At 37.6% G+C, this 15,155-nt stretch overlaps 1 protein-coding gene across 16 annotated transcripts in view; it reads left to right on the forward strand.

Annotated features, from left to right (window-relative positions):
- Pdp1 (PAR bZIP family member Pdp1) overlaps positions 1 to 3,532 on the forward strand; it is a 166,323-nt gene extending 162,791 nt beyond the window's left edge. For all 16 annotated transcript variants that reach the window (XM_073075344.1, XM_073075348.1, XM_073075351.1 and 13 more), the window contains 3 exons: positions 1,311 to 1,448; positions 1,640 to 1,763; positions 3,035 to 3,532. In XM_073075344.1, the coding sequence (XP_072931445.1) occupies positions 1,311 to 1,448; positions 1,640 to 1,726 (225 nt within the window). In that variant the 3' untranslated portion in view covers positions 1,727 to 1,763; positions 3,035 to 3,532. The remainder of the gene's footprint in view (positions 1 to 1,310; positions 1,449 to 1,639; positions 1,764 to 3,034) is intronic.
- The last annotated feature ends 11,623 nt before the right edge of the window (positions 3,533 to 15,155 follow it).

Here is a 15,155-nt window from a genome sequence, read left to right on the forward strand (position 1 = left end):
GTTTTTTCTTCCGTTAGTAAATATGTGAGTGTGATACCGTGCATTTTGTTTCAAACTGTAGTAGGTGAATAATTTGTTGCCCAGCATTTTTTTACAAAATTTCATTTCAATAGCTTCAACCTTTAGTTATCAGCTAAGTTCTCGTATTTTTTAAAGTTAGTTTTTCAATAATAAAATAATAACTGATCACTTAATAATGTATTGTAATTTTTTGTTTCAAACTTCTTTACATAAAAATGAAACCCAAATTAATATAAATTAAAACTCAACGAAACATACTCAAGGATAACAAAACTTAAACACAATGAAAAAAGGAAAATATACGATTGAAATGAAAGTTTTTTTTAACAAACTTTCATTTCATTTAGTATAACAGAATGGAGACAGACATTTCGGCAAATGCATACGAAACGGCATACGAAACGGAATACGAAAGGAAATCCAAAAACAATCAACTTTGACACCAAAACTTTGGTAAACATATTAATAGATAATCTGAAGTAAAAACTTAATAATCAATTAGATATGTAGTTTTTACTTAATTTATTATGCCTATAATCACGGCGCGTCTTGCTCTCCGTATTATTCACATGCACACTTACATCTACACGCAGCACCGCCTCGAGATCGCTACCAAACAGGTCGGGAGGTCCGTTCGTTACACGCTTTACTCACTTATAACTTAAAGGTGCTACTTTGATCTTACTTGTCGGAATGTATTCAATGGTCAAATAACATGTACGTGTTCCGAACGAACGGACCGCGAACGCGGCGGTGCGGTGTACAGAAACGACGGCGGCGGCTGCACCAGGTCGAATACCATAATTTGTTTTGGGCAAGGAATGATCTTTTTAATATTTTTTATTAGTCTTCCTTTCCTATTTTCGATTCGTTATTAGAACTGGCACATTATTATATTGGAGTGCACATTTTAACAGCAGGAAAAAAACGTTTGGCAAGATTAAATTTGTTGTTAAGGTTTTAAAATTAAAATTAATAATATTCAAAGTTAATATGTTTTCGAAAACATTTGCATTTTTAGGTCACTTTGCTTTTATATACCCATACATTCGTTCGTTATTCGAAACGACGGTTATAAGCTGTCGTTTTTGTAATAATAGTGTAACATATCTAGGTCAAAGGGTAGCAATCAAAGTGACTAGCCTCGGAGATCATTCCTGAGCGCCGAACTGGTGATAGGCTCGGCCTGTTTTAGCCGCCTGAAAGTCGTCGTGTTGTGGGTGAAGGATGGTGTGGGTGGTATGAGCGTGTGGCGCGGCGAGCTAAACCCCTATCGACGTCGTCGACAGTTCGTGCCCGACGACCTGAAGGATGACAAGTACTGGGCGCGCCGGCGGAAGAACAACATGGCCGCCAAGCGTTCGCGGGACGCGCGCCGCATGAAAGAAAATCAGATCGCACTTCGCGCCGGATACCTCGAGAAGGAGGTGAGTGGTCCGGCCGTCCGGCAGCCCCGCTCCGACGGGATCGTTCCGCTGCCTGATATGTTCACGACTCGCAGTCTATCGCACTCCATTCATTTAATTCGCATACCTATTTAAAGTTGTGTTCACTGTAACTGAAACATAATATTTATGTATGGCTATGTGTCGATAATATTCGAACGTTGCATTTTCAGAATATGGGCCTGCGACAAGAAGTGGAGTTGCTTAAGAAGGAGAACCACATCCTACGAGAGAAGTTGTCCAAGTACGCGGATGTGTAAACGGCCGCCACCGCCACAGCACAAAGCCACACGACATGTGAGCTATTTTAAGTGATAGAAGTAACAAATTGTTATCATCACATTAACCTGTTGAGTAAAATGATGAACAAGCAAGTGGATTGCTGCAATGTAACTATTGCTACACATAAATGTCCTTATAATATAAGTCTTATCACCCTTATAATGTCCTCAGTAGTCGATTACAGATGCGCCCGCTCTGGTGACCAAGTAGAATGGTAGGAGGAGGGGTCTATTAATAAAATGAAATCCTTTTTTTTGGAATCTCCCTTGGATTGTTAACATGTTATAGGATTTGCCTCCCCCCTTACGTGGCATACTCTAGATAATTTATAATGTAAAATCGATCCCTTACATCATAAAGTCTTCTTTTATAAAGTTGAACGTATTTTTTTTATGATATAGGAGTAGCAGACGAGCATGCAGTCCACCTGGTGGTAAGTGGCTACTGCCGCCCATGGACATCTGTAATCAACCCCAGATGGGATTAGATATCCCTACCTGAGGTCGGCCACAGATGCGCCGCTACCCCTGAGGACTAAGCTGGAACGCCTCGGAAAAGTACGTCTCTCTTACCACACCCTTCAAAACGGAACACAGCAGCGCTTAACACTGCTGTTATTAGGCAGAAATAGGTGAGGCGGTGGTGCCGCCGGAGTCGAACCACAAAGGGTTCTACAACCTTCTACCGCCTTTTTTTGTTCTTGAAATTTTGAAGGTGGTAAAAGCCTTTGTGGTTCGACTCCGGCGGCATCACCGCCACGCCTATATCTGATTCATAATAGCAGAGTTTAGCGCTGTGGTGTTCTGGTTTCAAGGGTGTGGTAAGGGAGACATACTTTTCTGAGGCGTTCCAGTTTAGTCCTCAGGGGTAGCAGCGCATCTGTGACCGAGCTCAGATGGGAATGTCTAATCCTATCTGGGGTTGATTACAGATGCCAGAGCGGCAGTAGCCTCTTACGATCAAATAGACTGCATGCTCGTCTGCTACTCCTATATTTTATAAAAAAAATTGTTTCGGGTAAAAACAGTGGAGCCAAAAATAAAAATTTGCTGGAAATTGGAGTTCACATAATTAATGGATACTCAAGTGTAAAAACAAAATAAACCTTGTACAAACGCTGGGTACCGGTCCTCCCTAGACTGCGTGCTGAGCGTGACGCGTAACGTATGACGCGTTACAAGTAACGCGTGACGCGTAACGTGTCACGCGTTACAAGTAACGCGTGACGCGTGATGTGTGTCGCGTGACGTGTGACGTGTGAAGTGTGACGCACGCTTTTGTTGCAGGTCGCAGGCCGCCGCGCGCTCCGGGCACACGTCTTTGACATCTACTTGTGACGCTTTTAATATTCGGTTTACATGTACTCTACTGACTAATTGTATTGTATTGTATTGTTAGCTATATGAAACTATTGCTGTGACTTTGGTCCGCCCTCCCCCTCCCCTCCCGTGGCACTCCGGATGTTGTACCCCCGCCCGCTGTTGTTGTTTCCTGTAAAGATGTATTTATGTATCGATACGCCGATCGGTCCCTCGATAGGTTAGTTAATAAAATGTTTAAAATCATGTTGTTGAAGTGCGCCACGCGCCAGTTTTGATATAGACGCGGATCGATCGGCGCATCGAGTGCCGTAAGTTATACATTTCGTTCTTTTATGGTAGAAGTAAAGGATATCACAGTTACCGTAAGTTACTTAGTTTAATAGGTGAATCTTAACCAAAGTTCCGCTCGAGCCCGACCGCCGGCCGGCGGCGGCGGCCGCGTCTGTACATACTAGGCTAGGCCGCGGCCGTGCGGCGCGGCCTCGCGTCGTCGCGTCGCCGCGCCGCCCGCGCGCCCGGCGGCCGGCCGCCGTCGCCGCTCCGCTGAGATTACACCCGCGCCCGTCGTCAAGTAGTGAGCGAACACTAGTTTCGTTTCGACTTTACTTAGTGGATAGTTTAAGTAGTCCGTAGATTCCGTAGCGTAGTCGTTATTAGTCTATTTTTGTTATGGCCGTAGTTGTTAACGTTTTTGAAAGTTTATATTTTATTTTTTTTTAGTTATAAAGAGACTCGCGTCACGGCGTCGACGCGGGGGCCTCGCCCCACGCTCGTACATCTGGACGCTCCTCCGCAGTTGTGCACTATATTTGACTCGTGCTAATGTTACAATATATTTTTGTAGGTTTTTGTCGTTGATAAATGAGTCAATTGAATGTTTATTGAATTGAAATAAAATTAATGTTTATGAACTAAGACTAAGAAGTTGTTGCATTTGAAAGTATTTTATGAATACAAAGCGAGAACAATAAGATGTTTTTTCTATAAAGGTTTACATGCGAGGGATTCCTATAGGTGTGACGGTTGAACTTTTGAAATGTTCATATCAAACGATATTATAATTATGTAATCGTCTTAACATTAATCGGCCGCGCGGCCGGCATTTGATATCCCGTCTTGTTTGTTAAAAGGTATACATTAAATTATGCAATGTCATGTATATGGTCCACATACAATATACATAATACTCGTAAGTGAAGTTTGTCCGAGCCGCACGCCGCACGCCGCACGCCGCACGTGCGTGTGCGCGTGCGAGTGCGCGCGATGTGCGAGGGTGCGCTCCGCGGAACCCTCCGTCCGCTACGTCCGTGTCGAGTTCGATGCTCGCCCTCTCCGTCATCGATCTGTTTCGCCTTCGATGTGAACACCAGCACTGCAACAACATAAAACCATATTGATTTATATGTACGAGTAGTATTTCGTTTGATTTTAATTTATATGGTTCTATGGATTGAAATAAACGTTAATTGTTGTATTTATGTTTATTTATTTGCGAGGGTCGCGCGGCGCACCTCGCCGCCGCCCCGCCTTACTGAGCCGCCGTTACGATTCCTGATCGCTGTTTTATGTAATAAATCGTGGTACAGTACCTTGCACAACCTTGACTTTCATTCGCCACGGAGACGTACAGGCGACCACCCCCCACCCTCCCCTGACACTCATCCCTCCGCCGTCAACAACTGGAAACTACATTGAATTCTCGTTTCATATCATACCAACATACCAACAACATTATGAAATATGATAATATATGCAATGAGGTAAAAATAACTTTATCAATCCTGATGTTTTACCTTTAACTAAACTTCACAAAAATCAAGTAAAATAAAATCTTAATTTTAAAAATGGCTACCAACTAAGTACGAGTGAAATGCAAAAACATGAAGATCTCGAATGCGTATTGCTACCTTTATTCTTCGATGACTTTGAACGATCTGTTGAATAAATACAACATGGATCCAATCTGAATTTATTCACAGATGCGTCGGTTCTGCTCCGCTCCGAATAGAGTCAAAATTAAAAAAATAATTAATTTGAAAAGTGGAAAAATGCCATAAAATTTTCTTGTTGTTAAACTTCAAAACTTTGTATACATTTAGTTTTTATATTGTGGTATTAGTCTTAAAGGTAGACCTTAGACATACATTTTGAAATACATTTTGTGACCACTTCTTCATACATAATGAGTTATAATGTGTTTTCAATCAAAAACGCTTAAAATACATACTAAAGTCCTCTCTTAAACGGAGACTACTAAAGCCCCATCTCTGTCACTCGTGCGAAAATATTTGCCGTCCCGGTCGCACAAAAGTGATTATCGCCGTTCGCAGAAATTGCAAACATTTGGTCATATAATTTAGGCTTATTTTCGTGATGATAGGTACTATTCAATCGCCTTTGATTTTACTTGATTTTGAAATATTTACGACATTCCATGTTTTTATCATTCAAAGGAATAAAGTCTCAATTATTTTATTGTTGTTATGATGAAAAAGGGATAAATAAATAATTAATTATTGATAAATCTAAGTTTCGATAATTTGAAAGTTAACGATTATGGTTTCTTCCGGGACGACTATAGTTTGAAGCAGGGTTGTTGCTGATGCAGGTTTTTTTTTTTTTTTACTAGATCTTCCGGGACCAGAATAGGGCTACGGTATCCCCTGCCTGTCGTAAGAGGCGACTAAAAGGGGCTTTCGGGGTTACGGGCGGCAAGAGTGGGAGCTCGAACCGCCCGGCTAGCGACCCCGGGAAGGACGACGGTATGTGTGGTCGCATTCCGTCGTATACACCAGACGGTGTGGTGACACAAAGTCACCTGGGCGGAGCCCGAATTTATTTGTTATTTTTTTTACAAAAACTACACTGTGTCGTATCTTTGTTCAATAACGAAATATTTGGTCATATTGCAGTTTTCACTGGATGTGGCATTGTGAATTGAATACATAATTCTGTTATTGATTGATTGAACTATGATCGAAAGTTATTGATGTCTGACCAAATTACGTTGTCAATACAATCGAATGATTGTTTGATGACAACTTGTGTTTATAAACTTCTGTGATTGGCTAAAACTCCACGTGATTTAAGCTCGGTCCCGCCTTCAACGAACACGTTACAATTTCAATATCAGCATTAAATATCAGCATCTTTTGTTGCGGATGCGGATGTTGATGCTGATATTTAAAAGAAAGCTGATAATCAGCGGATGCTGATTGCTGATATTCGCAACAACCCTAGTTTGAAGCCGCAAGCTGTAGCCGTAAATATAATCGTAAAATTACCAGACTGACATAATATCGCAACAACGCCTTATGATAGTTTTTGATGTAGGATATTTTTTTCTGAACACATTTTACCTGAAATAAAATGTGCAATACAATTTATAAGTTTTACTAATTATTCTTGCATATACATTATTTAGTTATTGTACGTTTAGAAGTATTTGACTTTCCAATGACGTGTTAAACGTTCATACAAAGTTAGTTCAAAATTCAAATGACATTAGGATGGTATGTGTCAAAATAGGCCTATTAAATTGTTACGAATATAATCGCAAAAACTTCACTATTTTCGATTTTATATTACAATTTAAATTAGTATTTTCTCACTCTTTCACTTTGCACTTGTACTTCATAAAGATGTACTTTACAGAAAATGTTTATAATCTTTGGCAGTTGTCAAAAGGTCATTGTACGAAATTGTTCCTGCTCGGCGACCGGGCTATATGTGAAGTAAATCCCAGGTGCTTTGGTATCTTCGAAGCTAGCTCGTAGCGAATCATTTACGTTCGTCCGAGCGCCCGCCGCCGTCGCAGACCGCCACGCGACGGGCGCCGGCGCGGTGCATCTGCATGAAGAAAGTAATGATGTGCCGATTTGGCCATTTTTGCCAGTCCAGAGTATTCACAATGTACTCGAGTTAGTTACGAGGTACTCGAGTACTTTGTAACACACAGTCCAATAGCACGAAGACCAAAAAAATAAAAAATTCTGAGGTGTTACATGTGGGACATCCGATTGGAACGAAGTTCCTTTCGTTTTGAAATTGATTTCCTATATAAATAAAAAAATGTATATATATATATATATATATATATATATATATATATATATATATATATATATATATCTTTAGACTAAAATAACAGTATCTGCGCCCTAACCTCTGTGCACTATTATGTGTTTAGCAAGCCATGCTTCATAACCTTACTTAATACAGTCATACCAAAATTTAATCATACAAATTAAATTAGGCAATTATCTTATCTAAAATAAAAAAAAATGATATTTTAGTCCTATATTATTCGGCGTGGTTAACACATAATCGTCAATAGAGGTTATAACGTGTACTCTTTGCTAAACAGTGGATGTATTTACGAATTCAAAAAATCGAGCAATAAGTTCTGTTTAAATAAGACTTGTACGATTAATGTTAATAACATGAAAACATCACACGCATTCAAGATTATTTTAACGAGACTTGTATATGTAGCATTAGTATTAGTGTATGTAAGTAGAGTATAATCTATATATATAAAAGCGAAAAGATACTCACGTTCAAAACGTATAAATCAAGGTTTTGACTAAACTACTGAAGCTATATCATCATATCATGAAATCATGAAATTTGAAATATAGTTTCATTTTATAAGGTAGATGCGCAATAAGAACGGATTTTTTGATATTCCACCGTTAAGGGGGTTAAATGGGGGTTGAAAGTTAGTATGAAAGTCCGTCAGTTTTAAAGCAAAAAATTGGTATTTAGCTTTCTGATTTAAAGTAATAGAAATCTAATTTAAGGGTTTTTTCCAAAATCAACCCTAAAGGTGGTTAAATAAGGGTTGACAGCTTATTTTAAATTTTGCCATTTTGGAAGCCAGCACTATGAAAGTTAGCCATTGCTTTACTGGTTACATATAGTAGAACTTTAATTCAACCTTTTTTTGAAAATCAACGCTTATTTGGGTTAAATAAGGGTTGTAAGTTTGTATGACCCCCCAGTTTTAATGTAAACTGAACGAAAATCGGTATTTGGATTTTCGATAGAAAATAATTAAACACCTATTTCATTGTTTTTGGAAAATCATCCCTTAAAGTCGTTAAATGGGGGTTGGAATTTTATTTCAAACTCCGTTAATTCGAAAGCAAGGACTAGAAAAATTTGCATTTCGCTTTCCTGTTGGAAATAATAGAACACCTATTTTACCGTTTTTGGAAATTCAACCCTTAAGTTCGATTAATAGAGGATAGAACTTTATTTAAAAAATCCGTTAATTTGGAAGCAAGGACTGTAAAAATTTGCAATTGGCTTTCTGGTTGAGCATGATAGAACTTTTTTAACACTATTTATGGAAAATCTATCCTTAAGAGGGTAAAATAGCGACAGAATCTTCGTTTAGAAGTTCACGGATTTTGCAGGAAAGTCTATGAAAACTGTTATTTGGCTTTATGATTGAAAATAATAGAAGACCTATTTCACCGTGTTTGGAAAATCAACCCTTAAGGTCGTTTAATGGGGAATGGAACTTTATTTTTGAAACCGTTAATTTGGAAGCAAGGACTGTAAAAATTAGCAATTGATTTTCTGGTTGGGAAAGATAGATCTTTTTTAACTCCATTTATAAAAAATCTACCCCTAACCGGGTAATATAGGGGTGGAAAGTTTGTTTAGAAGTAAGCAGATTATGAAGCAAAGTCTATGAAAATTGGTACTTTTCTTTCTAGTTGTAATTAACATATTACTTATTTTTCCGTTTTTGGAAAATGAACCCTTAAGGTCGTTAAATAGGGGTTGGAACTGTATTTTATAATCCGTTAATTTGGAAGCAACCACTATGAAACACTATCATTAGTCTCAATTAAGCATCTGAGTCACTGTTTTTTTAGATCAACCCTTAAGACGGCTATAAAAGGGTGTATGCATTATGCCTTTCTGTTTACACATCTGTTTCAACATTTTTAGCAACTCAACAATCAACCCCATTAAGATACTATATGTTTTAAATCGTTATTGATGTTACTTCCGTTGGCGTGTCTGGAAAAAGAATTCCACGGGCCGTCGATACATATATTTTTAACATGGGCATATATTGCGCGTGCTGAAGTGCAGAACAGCGGTTTCTTAGAGTTACGTACCTAAAGGATAAAAACCGAACCCTATTACTAAGACTAAGCTGTCTGTCCGTGTGTCACAGGTCTCTATCACTGGAACCGTAATAGATAGACATTTGAAATTCTTACAGAGGGTGCATAACGGTGGCCGCTATAACAACAAATACTAAAAATAAAACAAAGTTGAAAACAAAAAGGGGTCCCCATACAACAAACTGCTATTCGATATTTTTCCAACTAACTTTTGTACCGTTACAGGTAAACAGTTCAAATTTCCACAATACGTGTACTTTAATGGCTGCTGCAATATTAAATACTATAAAATTGAAACAAATGAAATTTTTGGTTGTACGGAACCCTCCAGGTGCGAGATGGACTTGCACTTGGCCAATTATTAGTAACGCCCAGACCCGCGGGCCAGAAGGGAAAGTCGCGGGCCACACACCACCCGTGGGTATCGGGTTGCCGACCGCTGGTGTTGAATATTAGTTTTCAGAAATTTGCTGATAAAGTATTTATTGATGCATATTATGTACATAGGAATATTTTTGAAATTCTACTAAGGAGGTAAAAGAAGTGTTATATGTATGATTCGAAGTTAGAAACGTGAAATTTCAGATAACGTCTATTCAGACAAATACACGACAACGTGGTCGGATGCATATTTCTTATATGATAATGTGTAATTTTATTCAAATTGGCCTACGTTTTGGTATCCTGATTAGGTACATTGCAACTACTTTGGACACACTGCTTGCCAACATTTTGTCCTGCCGTGGGGTATGGTTGTGGTTATGCGTGGATTAGTGATGATGTGGTAGACACATAGACCTTGGATTAAAATTTTGGGCTAGAACAGGGCTACAGTATCCCCTGCCTGTCGTACGAGACTAAAGGGGGACTTCTGGAGTTGCGGGCGGCAAGAATGGGAGCTCTAACCGCCCAGCCAGCGACCCTGGAAAGAACCACTGTATGTAAGGCCCCATATACCATGGTCGGTTCCTATGGAATAGTGTAAATAACAATTATTATATCCTACATGAAACTTATATTTTAAAGAAAGTTTCATTACAGTCCACTAATTAGAGTTTTAGTGTATGTTTCTAAAGAAAGCTTGACCAATTTAGGTACACATTGACGAAAACAAAGCTTTTAATAATTAAATATTAATGCTACTTTATCGTTAAAATTGTTAAAGGTACAAATTTACGATTACAGTTATTTGTAATGTCATATCATATTATTTTACGCGGGCGAAGCCGCGGGTTCTGCTAGTGTATATAACTTCACCAGCAATATCATCAACTTCTAATGAATCACTTTCACAATCCATTGTTTATTTTTAAAAATATTAATCATAATCATAATCTTTCTTGCATCATGCAGTTATCACGTACATATAAAGGTGTTACAAATTTTGATACAGTGGCATGAAACCCTGTAAGGGTGTAGCAATTTAAATTAATTATAAGTAAACATACTAAGCTAATGAAATGAAATTAAATTAAATGTATATTTAATAATGATAACATTCGTTTTACACATTCGTAGAAGCTACTTTGTAAGCATAAATAAATGTATACATACATTATTATAATAAACAATAGACTGAGAGATCTAAATTGATTGATAATAATACAATATTATGAACTTGATGACAATGATCAAATTAAATTTAAATTTATAACAGTACCAAATTATTTAGCGTCTTGTCGTGAGTGAGTGTGTGTGTGTGTTTGTGTGTGTGTGTGTGAGTGCGTGCGTGTTTGCGTGCGTGCGTGTGTGTGTGTAAGTGTGTGTCTGAGTTATTCATGTGAGCGTTGATATGTTGGTATATGTTGGTTGGCGGTTTCATTACTATAGATTTTCTATAGTTATGAAACTTATACATTGAAGCCAATGTGTAACCGTTTTTTTTTAATTTCATATGAATTCATATTGTAGATGCCCAGGTTGTTATTAAGTTGATTGTATAAATATGCAGATTACACCAAATATTGTCTTTCGGCAAATATGGTTTTTGTGCGAGGTAAAGTAATGACTTTGTTTTTCCTCCTCTTGGTTAAACCCTGCAGTTCTATGTTTACGTAAAGTTGTAACTAGTATATATAATTTTCGGATGGATAGCAAATTAGATTCTTTGTAAAGGTCTTCTGTGGAATATCTGTATGGCTTGGAGTACATTACTTTAAGTAAACAGCGCTATTGTACCAATAAATACAGCTAATGTAACAATAATTTAAAATTTTCAATGCATTAAAATGATAAAGAATACAATGTCAAAATTGGTAGATTATTACTTAAATATTAATATGGAATAAATAGTATTATTATATAGATTTCGTAGAATATTGATAGAAAGGTTAAAAAGAATTATTATTTTATTTTATATAAATTAATTGAAATTAAATTAGATACGAATAGATTGTATTAGGTCCCATATTCAATGTTTAGATTCTACGTTATTAATGTTAATTAAGATATACTTTAAGAGAGTAATAGCATTTTGATAGCAAGAATGATTTTAATTTATTAGTAAATGTCGGAAAATAATCTTCAGATTGAATTTCCTCTGGAAGCTTGTTAAATTTTTTTATAGGGGTTAATTGAATTTTTATTCTTATTTTAAATTTAATAGGGTCCTGATCCATACATGGCCATGTTAGATTTCGGTAAAACTATTTTGTGTGGATATCGTGGGGTATATTTAGATACATCTTTTAGTTTTACAAATAAATTGTTGTGCTTTATAACAAATCTGCAACAGTCCAATATATACATACTAGTTAAAGTTAAAATATTAAATTGTTTACAATATTTTCTGCAGGAATCCCTTGAGTCAATGAGAGCCAGAATCCGGATACATTTTTTTGTAGCTTAAAGAGCTTGTGCACATCAACACTATTTCCCCATAGTAATGTTCCATACTGGAGGCAGGAGTGAGCATAAGCGTAGTATGTACTTTTAGCTGTACTTAGATCGGTCGACCTTTTTAGTTCGTTAAGTGCATATGTGAATCTGGCGAGTTTATTTGAAATATTTTGGATATGAGATTTCCAGTTTAAATGTGTGTCTATTGTCAGTCCTAATAGTTTTACTTTACGCAGTCTATTTGAGTATTTTATATACTATAATTAATTGTCAGTGGAGCTTTTTGGTGGGGCCTAAATTGGATTAGTTTTGTCTTGCTAAAGTTAATTTCTAAGTTATGGTCGATTAACCATGAGTTCACACTATTAAGGACACAGCTTAGGGTATTATTAAAACTAAAACTACATGCACACGAACACGACAAAACAATGTATACATACACAGCAGACGCGCCCGTCGCGTAGCTTGTCACTATCAAGAGAAAGAGAGAGAACGAATAAGTCGTATTTTATACTCGGCCTGCCCCCTCTCCGAGCGCTACGCACTATAACAAAAGTGTCGTGAGGATTTTTCGTGACGCTCGCCTAGCCCCATACCCAGCCTACCGTGCAACTTCGTTCCAAAAAGGGTTCCTTAATCTAAACAAGTTGTTACTTGCATAATTGCTGCTGTATGCACTCGTTTGCCTATATAAGGTACATAATGGAGTCAGTGTACGAGTTCCGTCAGTATTTGAGCAACACTGGTACTCGAGTATCACTTAGTACTCGAGTATGCGAGTTTATGTAAGTACTCGAGTACTGACTCGAGTCGACCTGACTCAGCACATCTCTAAAAGAAACCTACTCTACGTTTCTGGCTTTATCATATTTATATATTATTATCTTAATGTTTTAAGTTATTACCTTGCCGGTAATGCCCCATATTTTTAAAGATGTGATTATAAAAATAAATTAAGGTGAAATGTACTTGTAAAAAATCTCTAAACACTTACCATACTTAATTCTACCGTAAACAGCTCCAAGGCAGAACTTTTAAAACACTCCTTTACAGTAGTAAGTGCCTACCTCAGACTCATATACACTTAGGTACGAGTATATGGTGCACTGTCTGCCCGTTAGCTAACTGATGAAAATAATATTCCTACAGTTTTCGTTAATATAAATTACGCCCAATATAATAATACACTAAATATAAAGAATTTAACCAATTGTCTATTGTGAAGTAGCGTTTACTACGCTTTTTTTATAATATAAGTGTAGCAGACGAGCATGCAGTCCACCTGATGGTAAGTGGCTACTGCCGCCCATGGACATCTGTAATCAACCCCAGACAGGATTAGATATTACTACCTGAGGTCGGCCACAGATGCGCCGCTACCCTGAGGACTAAGCTGGAACGCCTCGGAAAAGTCTGTCTCCCTTACCACACCCTTCAAACCGAAACACAGCAGCGCCTAACACTGCTGTTATTAGGTAGAAATAGGTGTGGCGGTGGTACCGCCGGAGTCGAACCACAATGGGTTCTACAACCTTCTTATCATTTAATTAATAATGTATACGAAAAGAACAGTAATATGCAAATGTAATAAAAGATATTTATTTATTAATTTGTTGAAAATGCTCAGTTTATATTTGTAGCGCAGGTTCGGTTTTCCAAACGGCGTCGCGCGCACCTATTGTTATTCTATGGCGCACCCCTACGCCAAACAATGACAGTTGTAGGATTTTAGGATGAATGTAGAAATAGTTGCATTTCCCTCATATCAGAAGTAAATACAGATGTATAACATAAATGTCTTCCTTAATAGGGCTTTAAGGTTTAAAACCAGATGAAAGCCAAAATAGAATTATATATTTCACGATTTAAAACTATAAAGCTAGATTATTTTGAAATGTATTTTATATCACGGCGTGCGTAAATTGACGTTTTACGCACGCTTCGCGTGCGCAAAACCCCCATTTCCGACCCCGTAATATAAAATTTTATACAACACGCGGACGAAAAATGTTTTTCTGACTCGTGTGATTGCAGTCCTCGCCTGCGGCTCGGCCTGCAAACTCACTATAATATAAACAATTATTAATCCAGACAAAGTTCTTTATTACTTCCTTTTTTTTCACTGAAAGAGAATATAAGAAAACAACCAAACATCAAATTCAAAAGCGCACCGCGCCTCTCCTCACCGCTCACAGATAAAAAATACAGCTCCTCAACTTGCCAGTTACAGTCGGCCATCCTGGAACAATTGCGCCGCAATTGACGCCTCACCTCACCTCACCTCTGTTACTACTTCTCATCTCTTTGCTCTGGTAATAGTTCCATCCATTTCCATATGATAGATCTACTTCCGATGAATTACATTTTTTCAAATAGCCTTTGACCACGCAAATTATTTCTCTACCCAGTGTGCATAGGTACCACTCAATCTAGGCTCCACTGTCCTTGGCCACAAAAACTTTTCAAGCATGTCAGTATCCTCTTCTCCGACGCGTTCTGACCTCTCATTCGTACTCGAGTGAAGCATCTTATTCTCCGTCTTTCTTTAGTCCGTATTAATTCACTTTTCAACCACTCAGGACTCTCCTATGGGCGCTATAGGCTTGATTTAAGGTTGTTCACATCCCTTCTCTAATCGACTTCTAGTGCATCACCTCATCTAGCAGGAGACACCCCAATCTTTATTTGCCAAATATATCTGAAATAAGAAATCTCAGGGAGCAAGTGTGTTCGATATCCACCTAATATAAGGGTATCCTGACTGCAAAAATGTTATTTTAGACTATGTGTATTAGAATCCCCACCACAAGAAAACTAAACTAAATCTGCTTTGTTGAATAACTAACAAAATACTTGATACATTTTTTTAAAACCTAAACCGACGCCATCAAGCCCTATTGCAAGATTAAGTATGGTAAATTTAACACCCGAAATAAATTAAAATATTTTATATGATGTCGGCTGTAATGGCTCATCTTATGTTTGCAACTCTGATAAGTAAAATAGGGTTTGCAGCAACAAGGGTATTTCCTTTTTATGACAACTAACATTACTTCAACGTCTCATCACATTTTCGCACTAACAATACTCATCTCACTCAG

The sequence above is a fragment of the Epargyreus clarus genome, unplaced genomic scaffold (genome assembly GCF_041222505.1).
Source record: "Epargyreus clarus isolate Ecla_fem2 unplaced genomic scaffold, WU_Ecla_fem_2.2 ptg000007l, whole genome shotgun sequence".
Taxonomy (NCBI): Eukaryota; Metazoa; Arthropoda; class Insecta; order Lepidoptera; family Hesperiidae; genus Epargyreus; species Epargyreus clarus.